The 17,630-nt window shown below is 40.3% G+C and overlaps 1 protein-coding gene across 2 annotated transcripts in view; it reads left to right on the plus strand.

Annotated features, from left to right (window-relative positions):
• Positions 1–974: 974 nt before the first annotated feature.
• The window catches only part of dnm3b (dynamin 3b), a 38,293-nt gene continuing 21,637 nt past the window's right edge, over positions 975–17,630 (plus strand). Inside the window, exons 1-14 of one of the 2 annotated variants that reach the window (XM_056742690.1) lie at positions 975–1,159; positions 1,396–1,576; positions 3,319–3,392; positions 4,822–4,971; positions 5,180–5,383; positions 6,693–6,791; positions 8,598–8,758; positions 10,673–10,815; positions 12,925–13,060; positions 13,181–13,248; positions 14,251–14,389; positions 14,520–14,606; positions 14,683–14,753; positions 14,874–14,925. In XM_056742690.1, coding sequence (XP_056598668.1) covers positions 1,416–1,576; positions 3,319–3,392; positions 4,822–4,971; positions 5,180–5,383; positions 6,693–6,791; positions 8,598–8,758; positions 10,673–10,815; positions 12,925–13,060; positions 13,181–13,248; positions 14,251–14,389; positions 14,520–14,606; positions 14,683–14,753; positions 14,874–14,925 — 1,545 coding nt within the window. In that variant the 5' untranslated portion in view covers positions 975–1,159; positions 1,396–1,415. Of the gene's footprint in view, positions 1,160–1,200; positions 1,577–3,318; positions 3,393–4,821; positions 4,972–5,179; positions 5,384–6,692; positions 6,792–8,597; positions 8,759–10,672; positions 10,816–12,924; positions 13,061–13,180; positions 13,249–14,250; positions 14,390–14,519; positions 14,607–14,682; positions 14,754–14,873; positions 14,926–17,630 lie in introns of both variants that reach the window. The other variant, XM_056742691.1, reaches the window with a different exon arrangement.

Raw genomic sequence — 17,630 nt, forward strand, 5'->3', positions numbered from 1 at the left:
CGATGACTCCAATGGAACTGTTCATGGAGGCTCTCAATAGTTCCTGGAACTAACTAGTAACGCATGGAGCTGCGTCTAAACAGACCAACTGAGGTGAACTTCTAAGCCATATAAACGTGAAGCCATTTAATGAATGAAAAATGAAAGAAAGAAAGCATTTAAAGAGAAAACACAACTTCCTGGATCTATCTGAAGGCATCCTTTGGCAGAACTTTCTCTCTCAATGGCTCTGTTCCGGCCCAACCGGCTAATATACGCCTTTTCAGATGGATAGTCATTTCAGGGCGGAAGTGCATTTTCAGATTTTAACTGAAGATTATGAGGGTACATGAATTTTAAAAAGGAAATGAGCAACATTTATAAGCTATTTACTATAAAAGTTGCAATATTTCATGAAAAAATAAGAATTGCCATTTTTAATTTCACTGGGACTATAAAAGCATATTTAAAGCGCTTGAAGGCAGTTGCTTTAAAACGCTTTCATTCACTGTGAATGAAACTGTGACTTCTTTTGCCAATGTTTAGAGCAACAATATTATAGTTATTAATATGACATAAAGTCAATCAATGTAATGTTAGAATTCCGTTTGGTAATTGAGTTTCAGTTATATTCAACGCGTTTAGACAATATTGATAGTACTTCTCAGATTTATGCTGAAGTGGTGAAAATCTAAATGACAGTGGGAATGTTTTTAACAGCTAAATAAAGCGCTTTGAAGGAAAAACATCTGTATATGTCCGAACAAAAAGGATGTGGTCGTGCTCGACGTGATATTTCAGTCTCCGCCTACTTAACCGGAGGTGTCCGTGTGAGTTCTACTACGGCGAAGGCGTTCCTCATGAATACGTATTACGTCGCCCCTTCTCGCTATCTGATTGGTGAAACGGCACGAGGTTTGTACGTGGGCGCAGGTCAGATGGCCAATCAGCGAGCCCTATAGAGTTAAAGTCGCAGCTCATGAATGTTAAGGAGATGTCGTGACTGGTTTACCATAATGAAGCAGAGCGGATAAATCCCCGCTAGAGCGCGTCAATCATCGACTGAGAAGAAGCGATTCATGGTGTTTTGGACAGAAAGACACATAGACGTGTATGTCAGTGCTCGGCTTTATTCAGCACTCATAAGACATTTATAACGGGATCTGAGGCTGTCATCGCGGTAAGTCTTCAGGAATTGTGTGTGTGTGTGTGTGTTTATAGAGGCCGCGGGCCAGGACGATGGCGTACAAGCAATACATCATCCCCAGCTCTCACAAACAAGCGTGTCTTGATCTGTGACATCGTGAATGCATCTTTAAAAGCACACAGACGAGCTTGAATGCGATCATTGGTGCGCGAGTGATGCGCACGAGCTGTTGTCCTTGAGCGTCACCGCTGCAGTGTTTGTGTCCTCAGCATCAGCACCCATCGTCATCATGGGTAACAGAGGCATGGAGGATCTCATCCCGCTGGTGAACCGGCTGCAGGACGCCTTCAGCTCCATCGGACAGAGCTGTAACCTCGACCTGCCGCAGATCGCCGTGGTGGGAGGACAGAGCGCCGGCAAGAGCTCCGTGCTCGAGAACTTCGTGGGCAAGTGAGTCGACATCCTGCTGTCCATCCGTTCAGTTATCCATTACATCAGATGATATCAAATATGAAAAAAGCACAGTTGTAAGATATTTACAATGAGCTTAATTCCATCCGTCCATCCATGCAGTCGTCCACCCTTCACAATGTGATGAACAGTAAACATATGAATGGACAGATTGACTGATTGATTTGTTAATCATTTTACACACATTATGTCTTTTAAAAAGTGAGCATCTCTCACCTATAACTGTTGAATATTGGCCGTAATATAATAATAATAGCAACAACATATTGAGACATACAGATTAAATTGAAAGAAATATTTAGCCCAATATTCAGTCAGAATTTAAATATCACTTGACAGCGAAAGGGATGGTTAAGCCAAAACTACATTGACTTCTTCTGTGTTCCGCTGAAGAAAGAGTCACACACAGGTTTTGAAGGACACAATGGGGGATAAATGATGACAGAATTAAGATGTTTGGCCGAATTCTCCCTTTAAATTCCTGTAGCTCAGTGGTAAGAGCATTGCGTTTATAACGTAAGGTTGTGGGTTCGATCCCAGGGGATTGCAAATACCTATGTATAATGTATAGGATAAAGCAATGTAAGTCGCTTTGGATAAAAGCGTCTGCCAAATGCATAAATGTAAATAACCTGAAAGGCCACCGGACATAACATAGGCAAATATACAATATGTCAATGCATCATTGTGTACATCACGGTGTCAATGATAACAAATGTGTGACGTTGCTCAAATAATATTCTGAGACAATATCCTCTTCACAATCACACCAACGTGAAGCTGAGGATCTTCAATCACACTGAAGAGCCTCATTTCTGGCTGAACATGATCCTGCTTATTAAACGGCTGCTTACCAAATAAGTAAAATATATTTATTTGAAATATTTAATTTGCGCAATTTCAACAAATGAAAAACCTTTCAGGAGGAAAGCCTGTTTACTTTTGGTTTACTTTTTACTCTACTTTACTTTTTGGCAAGACACAAAAATGTAAACCAGACACAATTTGATTTGATAATTTGTAAATATAATTTCACATTTGTGAGCCTGGACCACCAAACCAGTCATGAATTTGAGATAAACATTATATCTCAGATATTATATAAGTAGATAGCAAACCTGAGTGAGTAATTCCCAAAGAGTGGGCAGCCGTTGGGTGAAAAGAAAATGGATCATTTTGACCCATACAATTGCTACAAATATACCCGTGCGACTTATTCTGATAAAGGGTTTGGTGGTCCAGGGTCACATATTTTATTAATAAGTTCTTTATTTATTTAAGGCTACAATTCGTAACTTTTTTGTTTATACTGTAAATAAACAGACGTTTTTTATGAAGTAAATACATAAACAGCTCAGTGTTCAGTAGGATTTTCTTACATTAACCCGAGTCACAACAGTTGCCTCAGTTTTAGCAGGAAATATGATTAATATTTCAAACGCTTTGTTTACATTTAATCAGAAAAAAAGCTGCAGACATAAGGTGGCTGTTACACAGGTGGCAATAAAGAGGCCGATCTGACGTACTGCCACTCTACCTGTCAAAATGACTCACAGTAGCTGATGGCTGTGCATTATACGTTTTGAGCGGTTTTAATTGAAAATAACAAGCCTTGCAATGTGGCCAATCACAATCAAGTATTCCAGAGCGCCGTGTAAAGAGCAGAGATATTGAATTGAAGGCAGGGTGTGATGAATAATCATCGGTGAGTGTTCTTTCAGGGATTTTCTGCCCCGTGGCTCTGGAATTGTCACCCGCCGACCTCTCGTTCTTCAGCTCATCACTTCCAACACAGGTGAAGTCATACACACACACACCTGTCTGTCTTTCCGTCTGTCAGTCTTCCCAGTTAACACAGTTACGTTCTTAGGATGAATTTGGACTGAACCATATTCGTTCCAGTGACCTAACTTTGTGATTTCCATATTCCTCATGACAACGTAACATTGGGCTTAGTTGGGATGTGGTGGTTATCTCATAAGACATACTTGGACGGGACCAGAGTCATTGAGATAGAGAGAGTCGTGGCTTCTTCGTTGACTCCAATGGAACAGTTTTTCCCAGTTTCAATAGTTCCCGGAAGTTACTAGTAACGCTTGGAGCTGCGACTTGACAGACCAACTGAGATAAACTTCTAACCCATTTAAAGACGAAAGCCATTTAATTAACAAAAAAATAAAAGAAATAAAGCATTTTAAGAGAAAACATCACTTTCTGGTACTATCTGAAGGCTCCATGAATCACCTGACGCTCTCTTAATGGCTCTGGAACGGACCATATCTGGGACATGATGAGTAATTCCCAACAACTAAAAGGGCACGTTGATAAAGGGAAACTTCACCCAAAAATCATTTCTTCACCTTACCGTTGTTCCAAATCTGTATAAATGTCTTTGTTCTGATTTAAACAGTGAAAGATATTTGGAAGAATGTGTATAACCAAACAGATTTTGCCGCCCATTGACTGCCATAGTAGGAAAAAATACAATGACAGTCAGAAGTGACAGTGAACTTTTCAGCCCACAATAGCAAGCAAAATAAACCAGTCTTACTAAATTTGCAAATCTTATTAACATCCTGCGTTCTATTATGGTCCACTTTTAATTTCTTTGTCGAGAGACTGAGGCAGCACGAAATTTGACGGAGGCGGCCGCCTCCACTGTTTCTATGTAGGAAAAACCTTGACCAAGTGACCAAGGGCTTATAGTGGACACTCGTGCAACTTAAGCAAATGACGCACATACAGGTCAACCAGACTGAGGGAACATTTCTTCAATCATGAAAAACGTTTGACTTGATTTGATCTTTAGCATGTCATTCAATCTTTAAAAAGAGTTTGACTCTCTTCATCACTTATGCAATTGGTATAGCGCTGGTTTCTTTGTCTACTTTCTATTGCACTTCACGTTATGCAAGCAGCTCAAGTTAGCGGATAAGTGAACATTGGCGTTTGAAAACATTTTGTGTGTGAGGAATGAGTATGCCTGCAGAAACGCTTCAAGTTTGTTGTGTTTGAGCGGCGATTGTGAAGGGAAAAAAGATGCTTTGTTAACCACTTGGAGACACAGACTTTATGTGTTAAACTAAATTAACGGTTGAAAACCTTTCTTTGAAAAACTTGATATTATAAAGAACATGAAGTCAGATTTTCAGATTGATACATGAATATGATTTACCGACTTACTGTGCTGTGTTTGTGTTTTCTGTGTGATGTTGAATGTATAGAGTGGGCAGAGTTTCTGCACTGCAAAGGGAAGAAGTTCACCGATTTTGATGAAGTCCGTCAAGAGATTGAAGCCGAGACGGACCGGGTCACTGGGGCAAATAAGGGCATTTCTCCCATTCCTATCAATCTGAGGGTGTCTTCCCCTCACGGTACTGATGCTAAACACACGTGGATTATTCCTTATTGTCTGATTATTTATAATGGTTTGGTAATGCTATCTAATTCATACAGTGTAAAGGATTATACTGCATAACCTGTCAGCTGTCACAGACATTCTAGCCTACTGCTGGTCTGAAAGATTCCAGCACATTTGTAGGTTGTTGTTCATCATGTTGTTGCTGGTTTGTTTTTGCGCAGTGCTAAATTTGACGCTCATTGACCTGCCGGGCATCACTAAAGTTCCGGTGGGAGATCAGCCGGCAGACATCGAGCAGCAGGTCCGTGATATGATCATGCAGTTCATATCTCGAGAGAGCTGTCTGATTCTGGCCGTCACCCCCGCTAACACTGACCTGGCCAACTCCGATGCTCTGAAACTGGCCAAAGACGTCGACCCCCAGGGTGAGTCGCATCAAACTTATTACACAATTTCCCTTCTTGAATCTGGACGGCCCGTCTAAACCTGTGGGGGGTTTTCATATGACTTACAGATAACAAACCCTACTCTCATATCACTTCAATTGTGCTTTATAAACCTCTACTTTCTTCAACAAAATATCTACTAAACCATTTGACATGATAATGTGTGTGAGAGTTGCTTCAAACCCACAGCCAGATGTTCTCATAACAATCACCAACAAGTCAATGACAACTTCAATCGGGTACAAGTCTAAAATAGGCTATAGTCCAAACATTCAATGAAATTAACAGAAAACAGGATTAAATATCCAAAGTGTCCATGTGCAGTTTATTGCATAAATTGTGGTGAGGTTGAATCAGTGCACAATCTGTGACATCCAAATGAAAACACATGTAATCCTAAAAGAGGCGCAGTGACTGCGCAACCCTGGCACATGGAGTACATATCTGAATCATTCAAAGATCCACAAATATTTTTACATCTGACTTGGGCAGATAAGTTTGTTATCTGACTGTTAAAAATATATTTGCCAATTTATTAGCATATGTCGACAATAAAGACCTCCTGACTACCCCTTCTCACCTTACCATACACTTTATTATTAAAGGTTGAGTTCATCCCAAAATCAAATTTGTGATATTTTTTGCTCACCCACATGATATTCAACATGTTTTAACGTCATAGACATCATGGTAATAATTGTTGTTAAGGTCCAGAAAAGTACTAAAGACATTGTTAAATTGGTCCATCCGCTCATAGTAGCTCAATTGTATTTTTTTGAAGCGACGACAATACTTTATGTGCGAAAAAACAAACCAAAATGTTTAATGTCATGTGGGTGAGTAAAAAAATCACACAAATTAGATTTTGGGATGAACTTACCCTTTAAACAGCTCAAAGTCATTTCATTTTGTTGAAAATACATGCCTGTATTAGTTACTATGTGATGTGAAAATGTAGACAAGCGAAAGGTGTATTCCAACCTGCATCACAATAGTGATAAAATCACTGGAAACGCATCTTATTCACTACACCGATGAAACTGTTGCTGAGTGAGCGTGGTTAAAATAAACATGCTTCTGACGCACATACAAAAAAATAGACAGTAGTCTGAAATCTTTTGATGATCTTTAATGAGCATCATTATGCACACTTTCTTTCCACTGTTTTGTCTGAATTGGAGGGTATGGGAACTGCCACTGGCAAATGTATTCTTTCTTCTTCAAGAGGCGCATGTTGGCATCAGTGCTCTGGAGGCATTGTGTAAGTTGCACTCTTCTTCATGTGCAGGTCAGAGGACCATCGGTGTGATCACTAAACTAGACCTGATGGATGAAGGTACAGACGCTCGAGAGGTTTTAGAGAACAAGCTGCTTCCTCTCCGTAGAGGTGAGAAATCATCTTTCTCTCCTGCTGCCTCATGTCTTGTTTGTTATATTTGATTGTTTCTCTCTGTATGATTTCACTGTGATTTATATTCTAAAAGCTGTTCTTCATCGATGGGATCTTGTTTAATATCATACATCCAAAACTAGTGACGAAGAACAATTGTAACACTAAACAATCACCAACAATGGACAATTGAAACATGGTGGTAAACACAGACTGATCAAGATGAAGGTGCAAGTAATAAGGAGAGGTACACAATACAAAATAGCGGACGAGGCTGTCTGTCATTCAGCTCCCGAGGTCGTGAATAAGGCCTAACTGCTAGCAGCAATTACGAGGTCAATCCCAATAACAGCCCAAAGGGAAATATTTTGGACATGTCAGATGAGCACATTTTGAAAAATCAAGTCTAAAAACAGAAAGGCAGTTAGAACAAAGGACATTGCTTATCACTTTTGACCACTATGTGGCGCTGTCTGCAACATGTTTTTATGCAGTGATTGTCACGAAGATACAGCCACATGATCAATTGACGAGCTCGACTTAGAATTAGTTGACACTGTATACGAGAACCATTCCATTAATCAAAATTTTTTTTAATGAATTTTTGTCAGTTCTCTCTCCAGATTTCTACGTGCAAATCTGACCAATTTTACAGGAGGAGTTTGAAAATGGACGTTTCCTATATAATACAATATGCCGGACAGGAAGTATGGTGTAATATGAAAACTCTGATTTAAAACAACTCGGCTTGAGCCAACAAATATTCTAATGTGAATTGAATACCATAATGTTGATTTCTTCTTACGTTATAAACATTTAAATACATTTCACTTTATCTCTTGACCACTAGGGGGCGGGTGCTTATAATTACAATTAGAACTTGACCTTAATGAACCATGCCAAGTTTCCTAACCGTTCATTATTATTACAATGGATAAATGAGGAACATTGGGTATGGTTCGACTCTCCATGCCTCAAGGAAGACAACTTTTATGATTTTACACCAAAGTTTACAAAAGTTATAAGCAAAAATACAGCCTTCAAAGAACGTAGCCCCTAAATTGGGACACAGCAATAGTTTCCAAGGGAATGTGAATCAGGTGCGGCAGTAATCATGGCATGAATGGGTGCAAAGGATTATGGGAAGTGTAGTCTGGGAGTTGAGCTCCAGCGAATGGGAGCGGGTGAAACTCAGAGACGGTGCTGATGCGGGGGGCCTGGCTGGCTGCGGTGGAGTTATTACAGATACATGCTATGATTGTTTTACACTGTACACTGATGAAACTACTGAAATAAATGATATGCTGGATTGTCAGAAACTGTCAATAAATTAAATTGATGTATATTATATATTGATGAATTTTAAATATTGTTAATTATTGACTTTTTACTAAAGCGGTTTATTTAAAGTAAAGTTCACCCAAACTTTAATTCTGTCATCATTGATTCACCCTCTTGTCATTTCAAACCTGTATGACTTTCTTTCTGTGCAGATCACAAAAGAAGATATTTTGAAGAATGTTGTTAACTGGACCCCATTCACTTGCATTGGTTTTGTGTTCATACAATAGAAGTGAATGTGGTACAGTACCGTTCCTTTACCAACGATCTTCAAAATATCTGATTTTGTATTCTGCAGAAGAAAGAAAGTCACAAAGGAATTTCATTTTTGGGTTAACTTCAAGTGCACCTTCTGCACTTTCTGCATCCCATTTTATAGCTTTGCAGTATTTCAAGCAGATTTACAGTGAACCTTTAAAAATATTTGAACTGAGACATTTGAACTGTGTGTGTGTGTTTTAGGTTATACTGGGGTTGTGAACCGAAGTCAGAAGGACATTGATGGGAAGAAGGACATCAAAGCCGCTCTGGCAGCCGAGAGGAAGTTCTTTCTCTCTCATCCATCCTACAGACACCTGGCTGACAGCATGGGCACCCCACACCTGCAGAGAGTCCTCAATCAGGTACTGTTACCACAAAGGCAGGGCTCCAGACTTACTTTATTTACTAGGAGCACTGTAGCCGCTGACGGAAAATTTGAGGAGCGCAAGTAAAACATTTCAAGGCACACCATAAATCAGCCTGCTGTTCAATTATTCAGAAGTTTCCCCAAAATAACTGTAGAACTGATATTGACAAATAAGTGACTAGATGACAGCAGATCTGGTTCTGCTTATTTAAAAAGAGGCGGGGTGTACAGAGAACCCTTGTTGCTGATTGATGTTAAATACAGAGAGCGTAATCTGAAGTCATTTGAACCAACAGACAGTTTACAGTCTTACACATTAAAGCAAAGTGAAAGGTCATGTGTTGTTACGTTCTTACGATGAACTTATTGTGTATTGAGGACACTTTTCCTCATGTTCACAACACATGTGAATATAATGTCAAATAAAACTTAACAAGAGCATTCGCCTGTCCTTGATTCCTACTGTGAATGGGTTTGAAATGATCCAGCGCTGTCTCAAGTTATCCACAGATAAATGACGTTTCCTGAACTTAGTTTCATTTAAACATCTCATATATCAAATTGTTCGTCCTCGGGCTCAAGAAATCCGTCACAGCAAACAGTAACTGGTAGTAATGAGCTGATGTGTATAGATGGCTGCCATCATCATAGAGTTTATTTCACTGTTCACAACACTTTTAACCATTGAAAGAAGAAATATAAATGATGAACGCATCATGAGTTTGAAACCCATACATCTGTCCCAGTGCTGCCACTCACACTTGTGTACTCTTACTCACGCCATTGTGGGATTCGCATTGTATTGCACCTGAGCCGGTACTCCTGACCTCATAAAAGCGCTCAATAAAGGTCTTTATGGTATTTATATAGATATTTATATTCACTCACTGTATGTACAAATTGTTATTTGCACTGCTGGTTAGATGCTTACTGCATTTGGTAGTCTCTGTACTTGTACTCTGCATCTTATATAAAAAAACAAAAGCACAGCTATCAACTGTTAACTAATGCTGGTTTTTGTTTGGCTTTCCTGAATGTGAATCCCATTTCATTGAGCAACCATTGACTCCGGTTTCTGCAGTTTCTGTTTTTCAAAGCATATTGCTTCAATGTCTTTTTTGGTCTACATCTGTTTTCCCTTTATAACCTTTCAGTTTATACTTTCACCTAATTTTAGAAATGGGGGATTGGGAAGACCCAACTTCTTTTGCAACAATCTCCTTTCCTTTTATTATTCCTTCCATAGCTTTACTTGACGACTGGTATTTTTGTTGGTCCATGTTGTCCAACAGCCGGTTAGGCACAAATCCATCAGGTTTTTCCTTTGTGTAAAAAATGACAAACAGAAAATTTTGTGCTACCTAACATAAGTCCAAATATCAACAAATCAAGTGACTTTAGGTTTGTAAATCCACATCAAATATATCCAAAAATAAAAACAGATTTCTGTACACTTTCAAGAAGGCATGCAATTTATTTAAAATAATACAGAGGCCGAAAATTCACCCAAGTGCAAGGTTTTGCCTTTTGGAAAGTGTGCCGATCCTAACTTCTATGTTCTCTATATATACAATCAAAGTATTTTGATTTTGTTTCATCCGAGGCTGGGACACGGTCTAAGGACACACGTGAGCCTCTGCAACCAAACACAGAGCAAGTCTCCTGTGTAGATAGACTCTGTATATGGATCGGAGGTGGTCGTATTCAAATAACCCCCTTCCTATCTAGCAATCGTCTACAAAAGCTTGACGGATGATACATTCAGTATAACTGACTGAGTCTTTTATTTTCATGTTTTCTGAGCTGGCAAACGATACTATGTTTAAATGCCTTAAAGGCACATGAACATTTCATTCATTTTGACAAATATTTCCTCATTGGATGTGTCTCTGTGTTTATGTTTCCATAGCAACTGACCAATCACATCCGGGATACTCTGCCAGCGTTCCGCAGTAAACTACAGTCGCAGCTGCTCGCTCTGGACCGAGAAGCTGAAGAGTATCGACACTACCAGCCCGATGATCCGTCACGCAAGACCAAAGCCCTTTTACAGTCAGTCTGACAGCTTCTATTATCATCCACATCATTCATGACCTGTTACGAATGGGACAGGCAGGAGAACAGGGAGCTGATCCAAATGCAGATTTGAGGATTTATTAAAGTCAAACAAAGAACACTGAGTCCACAGGGAACCATATAATACAAAGAAACACGAGACAGTAACATGTTACAACTGAGAAAACACCACAGAGTAACATTAACCATGATCGACAACTGAACACAAGGGCTTTAAATACACAGAAGTGGGGAAACCAGTTAACAAGCACAAGACAGAAGGTATGATGGGATATGGTGTCCTCACACAACACAGGCAGAAACACACAGCGATATGGCGCCCTCAGGTGGAGAACACAGGCGCCAGCAACAGGGTGTAACATTAACCCAGTCTGCACTTCCACTGAACAGAAAAGGATCTTTCAGACCAGATTTGTAAAGCAGATCAACCAATCAGAACATCACTACTGCTTTCATGAACATGCATGATTGTTAAGTAGATGTTGGGTGTTAATCATGAATTACATTTGGTTTGTCACTCAAAGTGATGATATTGACATTATATATTGGGTTTATCCACATGTGTCTTCAGTCAGCACATCTGATTAGTTTGGTTTTCCACAACCTTTGTTCTGGACACACAGCTCTTTACCTGTAGCTAGCTGTATGTGATTGAGGGAATAAAGAAAAAGTTTTGTCACATTGAATCATCAGCGACACCAATAACAGTAAAGATCAAAGGATTTCCAACTCTACACTGCAGATATACAGTAAAAACATGAGATCAAACTCATAGCAGTCCTTCTTTCCATGAGACGGAAAACCATACGGAATCACAGAATCCAACCATAAACAGAATTTGCTGTTTAGATTGGCTTAAAGGCAGGATGTCCGATTTCTCTTAGCCGATGTTGATGTTCAAATCACCAAAACAGACACACCCCTACCCCCATCTATGGTCCGTCCTGTCCACTGTGCACCTTACTGCTGATTGGCTACAAGGTTGTTTTGGTACTCGCCCGTATAATTCGGAAATCGGACACCCCGCCTTAAATAGGACAAGTTGTTATAATTCCACTATTTCGGCACGGTTGAGTTGCCCAGTAGGACATTTCCCACACCTTATACATGACAGGGTGAAGCAGTCAAGAAAATGAATTGAGGTCTGAGGTTCCACTGGTTGGCAACCTCTGAGTTTGGGGGATAAATAGTTCTATAAACACACAGCACACTTACCTTTCTTACCATTATCAGAGACACGTCTCATGAGTTGTGTGTCCCAATTTCAACACATTGTCCTGAGTGAAGGATCATATGACACCACCTCTTGAAACCACGCCTCGCGCCTGTTGGACTGTTCATCCCTGTGGTCCCGGCATGCATGACGGAGGTGAACAGACATTGGGATAAGCCTTTTTCCCACTGCATGCCCATAAAGGTTTTCCACGACTGGAAATGCAAGATGTGAGGGAACTGGGTTAAGCCGACCCCCCTCCAGTAGAGCTCTGTAGAGGGGTGTTCGAGAGAAGATCGGTGTGGAGAGAAACAACCTTTCTGGAACTTCTAACGGTGTTGGTAGCTCTGTTCAGTGGTCTTTCCATTCAGGAGCGAGTTGGGCATCACTGCATAGATTTGAGAGATGTTATGGACTGGATATGATGGAGATATAGCTCATTCAGTGCTCAGTGTGGGAGTGGTGTAGGTTCCATCATAAGCACCTCTCATGTGCCATCTATTTTTTCATAGTGCTGGTGTCAATAAAAGTCACATGCATATATATCATATACAGTATCTTCACATATATTCTTTATCACTGATAAGTTTACTTCTTTGTGAGAACCACTGGTGTGCCTGCGTCTATCATATGTGGCTGTTGATACAGTATATCTGCATTAAAGGAGTGGTCTATATCCCAAAATGAGATACCAATCGGATGTTAGAAAGAGAATACTCTGATATCTGAGGGATCTTACTTCAACGGCCTCATTTCAGATGACACAGTGCATTAGATATGCTGAGGATGATGCAGTCACATATACATTACATTGGGCCCTACATTACAGCCTGCTGTTTTGTGTAACTGCTGATGAGGTTTTTTTCTGTCAGGATGGTCCAACAGTTCTCTGTGGATTTCGAGAAGCGTATTGAAGGTTCTGGTGATCAGGTGGACACTGTAGAGCTGTCGGGCGGAGCCAAGATTAACCGCATCTTCCACGAGCGCTTTCCCTTCGAGCTGGTCAAGGCAACTCAACTCACCTACTTCTATTCACATTCACACCTCTCAATATTGATATCAACACTTCAGTGGTTTTCTTATGTGTTGTAAATGTTTTTAATGATTCTGACCGTCTCTGTGGCACAGATGGAGTGCAATGAGAAAGAAATGCGGCGTGAAATCAGCTATGCCATCAAGAACATTCACGGTATCAGGTGAGACATTCATATGACACACGTGTAACACGAGGAATTGCTTCCATTTGCATTATATTGCTGTTCTTTTCAGTTCCAGTACGATTGTGTCACAGTCATGTGATATGTGAACAGGTGATAGCTCGTTCTGCCTCATTCATCTGAAATCATGTTTAAATGACAACAGAAATGACCTCTCATATATTACTCTACTGACCTTCGGCTCTCGCCCCATTAGATGACGAGACTCTTCTTCATGCACTTAATAGCAGCCAATAGAAATGCAGGAATTGATCACATGGGATGGCTGTGTGGATAGCAGGTGTCTCATAACCCTTCTTTACATGTATGGTCCAGAGTGAACTGATGTTTTATGTCAGACATCACGTGTGAGGTCACTATCAAGTTCGCTTGCCTATTCAGTCTGTTCATTGAAAACAAACATGGCTCGCTGTCCTCAAAGGGATCCAGCTCCAAGATTAACCCTCCTGGTAATAGAACTGCACAGAGGAAGCCAAGTAGGAACTGACGCTCATAGACGGTTTCATCATGACCCCAAGTTAACTTCCAGTTTGTGTTTGGTTATAATATAACAAATTATTTTTATTAATATATATTGGTTTCCCGACAGGGACTAAGACTGGTCCCAGACTAACTTAAATGTTAAAGGTGTCTTGTTCTCAAAAAAGATCATTGCCATTGTTGTGTCTGGATATGCAAACCAGTCATGTTTTTTGAAACAACATAAAACAACATATCTCAATTGAACTAAGGCCCAGTACTGGCTCAAGCAAATCCCTGTCTGGGAAACCGCCCCATTGTTTTATTAAATTCTACTCAACAGTTATTGATTCTTTGTGAAGGTCTACCAGAAGTTAAGTTTGGGCCACATGACGTTGTTGATGTTGACGCCTCTGAAAGCGTCTCTTAATGACTGACAGGACTGAATGTTTAGGCTTCTCCTGAACCTACTTCATGTAAAGTCAGGGATGATGAGCGTTCACGGATGTGTTTGTGCTGCAGGACGGGTTTGTTTACACCTGACATGGCCTTTGAGGCGATTGTGAAGAAACAGGTGGTGAAGTTAAAGGAGCCGTGCATTAAATGTATTGATCTGGTGGTTCAAGAGCTGATCAACACCGTCCGTCAGTGCTCCAATAAGGTGCAGTCCACAAACATCAACACTATCTAATGATCAGCAAACACGACACATCGATGACATGACACCTGAGCTGTCCTCTTTCCTCTACTCATACACAAGTCATTCTAAACTTTCTTCATTTGATGCTCAGCTGGATTCTTTCCCTCGACTGCAAGAGGAAACCGAGCGGATTGTGACGACTTACATACGTGACAGAGAGAGCTGTGCTAAAGAACAGGTAACAACAACATGTGCACCATAACAACACTTCCATACAGAGTGTGTAACACAGATGAGTTTGTGCATGTCTGCAGGTTTTGTTGCTTATTGATGTTCAGCTGTCATACATCAACACAAACCATGAGGATTTCATCGGCTTCGCAAAGTAAGTTCAACAACCAGAGATGTCATTATACACACATTTGTATTTGAAACTGGAAATAGATGCACATTTGTGTGGCGTGAACAACAAAAGATATGGTGTGTGTGTGTGTGTGTGTGTCAGTGCTCAGCAGAGAAGCAGTCAGGCAAACAAGAAGAGTTCAGCTGGAAATCAGGTCAGTTTCCTCATGACACGTAAACTGTGTTTCATGTTGTGTCAGGATCACAGCACAGTCAGTGTTGTGTTATTTGGTAGTTGCACTCATAGTTTCTGGGTTTGTGTTGACAAGCACACCTCTCTCTCTCTCTCTCTCTCTCTTCTCTTTTGTCCGAGCGAGTAAGCAAGGAGCCCCTGAATGATATGCTGTTGTGTTGCTCTGTCAGGAGTTGCAGGTAAGACTCTTTCTTCTGTTTGTTTGATGTGTGTGCTTTTGTCAGAGTGTGTTGTGTGAGTTACACTAAACCAGTAGATTTGGAAGAGTACAGCAGGCAAAGAACAGAAAAAATAAAGCTGTGGCAACAAAGTGACACCAGACCAGAGCTACAATAGTCACATCACGTCACATCTGGTGTGGACAGTATTACAGATTATAATGGCTCATACTCTCTGTTCTATGGACACAGCATTGAAGCATCTGAATTATATTCTCAACTATGCTTCATAAAGAATTGTACATGGCCTTGCCCATACACATATGGTTCTGCACAAAAACGTCTTCTTCTTGACAAAAAGTGCAATGCTACGTCTAGGACAACTGACTTGCAGTGCACCGGACGCACACATTCAAAACTTTGTGTGGAGTGGGGGCGCCAGATTGTATGGGGTTTGACCCAAAACAATTGAGAACCACTGCACTTCTATAACCATCCTGCTCTTTGTGTGCATTCATTGTCCATCTCTTGGCAGATATTACAGGATTCATTTTGCTAACCAATTGAATACCACAAGCTGGATGCTGTTGGCCAGCACGTAACGGCTTCAGTGCACCTTCATGATAATGACACTGTTAAGATCCTGTCAGTGAAATCTAGCGGCAAGGTTGTGAAATGCAACCATCCACGCACTCAACCCGTCCTGGTCGAAACACTACGACGTCTGACAGAACATTGCAAATTATTCAGGCAGGAATTGTGGTGTATGTAGATAGAAAAAGCTCATTGTAAGGTAATAAAAAGATAAAGCTTCTTCACACACCTCTGAAAGCATAGCTATGGTTATTATATTGCATTTCTATCAATAGATCATCCCAAAAATGACACACTGGACCTTTAAGATTTTCATGAGGTAAAAGAAGGTCATCTCAGGGATCAAGAGCACTGTTTCCTACTTCATCTCTTGACCCTAAACGTCAGGCCAGGATGACATTCTATACATTATAGTCTGTATAGTCAGTATAGTCATTTTGATTACTTTAATGATGAATGTTTGTCTCACACTACATGTATTGTAGTCTAGCATCAGATTGTGATGTTTAGATACTCAACTCAACTCAACTTTATTTATATAGCGCTTTTTACAATTTTTATTGTTACAAAGCAGCTGTACATGAGACACATTGACTTCAATAAAAACAACTAAAGGCATATACCTGTAAAAACAAGAAAAAGGTGAAAACAACAAAAGACAGACATACAAATGCTCCACACACACAATATGCATACATACTTACACACATTGACATAGACGCACACACGCAAACACACACACGCACAGTGAAAGCACACATTTGAGATAAAGGAGAGAGAACCACAGGTCAAATATTAAACGGATTATAAATTCTTATATGCAATATTAATTATGTCTAACTTCTAAATTCTAAAGCAGCCCCCCCGGCCAGGCAAATAGTGCAAAACAATATGCAAGCGGTGGCAAGAAAAAAAACCTCAGGAGAACCCAGGCCCGACCAGGGGATTCTGGGGGACCCTTACCCTAAATTCTGGCAAAAGCTGCTGCCTCTGCAGAAGCTCAACGTGCTTGCACAACAAGGCTAAATAAATAAAAAATAAACTTACTAATAAGGTAAATTATAGATTTAAGATTATCATTAACAATCTAATAACATTTGAAGTGTTGTAGAACACAGCTCTTTCATCCCAGCTCTTGTCAGGTCATCGCTTCTCATTATCAGCTCTACCATCAGTCTGGGCATGAACTGCATCCTGCGGTAGCCTTGGAACAAAAAGACAAGACTGGCTGAGAGTAGAGTACTGTTCTGCACTCTTTGATGCAACAAGTACATCATTTGTTGTTGGATGTGTTACTGGTTCCGGTTGATCTAAATAATGCGGCCTAAATCCTTAATAGTATGGAAGTGTTTTTTAATGCAAGATTGAAGAGATGCGTCTGTAGTCTAGATTTAAACTGACAGAGTGTGTCTGCCTCCCGGACAGTGCAGGGAAGAATATCCCAAAGTTTAGGCGCTAGATAAGAAAAGGATCTACCACCTGCACTTGATTTTGAAATTCTAGGTATTACCAACTGACAGGACGCCTTAGAGCGTAATGCATGTAGAGGATTTTAATACAATAGAACTTCATTCAATACTGCGGCGCTAGACCATGTTGGGCTTTATAGGTAATAAGCAAGATCTTAAAGTTATTGCGATGCTTTATAGGTAACCAGTGCAAGGTTGACAGAACCGGGGTTATATGCTCATACTTTTTTGTACGTGTAACGAACTCGAGCTGCCGCGTTTTGAAACAGTTGCAGTTTTTGTACTAGGCCTGCAGGGCAACCACCTAAAACTGCATTACAGTGATCTAGTCTTGATGTCATGAATGCATGAATTAATTTCTCTGCATCTGACAGTGACAGCATATGACGTCGTTTAGATATATTCTTAAGATGGAAAAATGCAATTTTACAGGTGTTGGCGACATG

The sequence above is a fragment of the Triplophysa dalaica genome, chromosome 3 (genome assembly GCF_015846415.1).
Source record: "Triplophysa dalaica isolate WHDGS20190420 chromosome 3, ASM1584641v1, whole genome shotgun sequence".
NCBI lineage: Eukaryota > Metazoa > Chordata > Actinopteri > Cypriniformes > Nemacheilidae > Triplophysa > Triplophysa dalaica.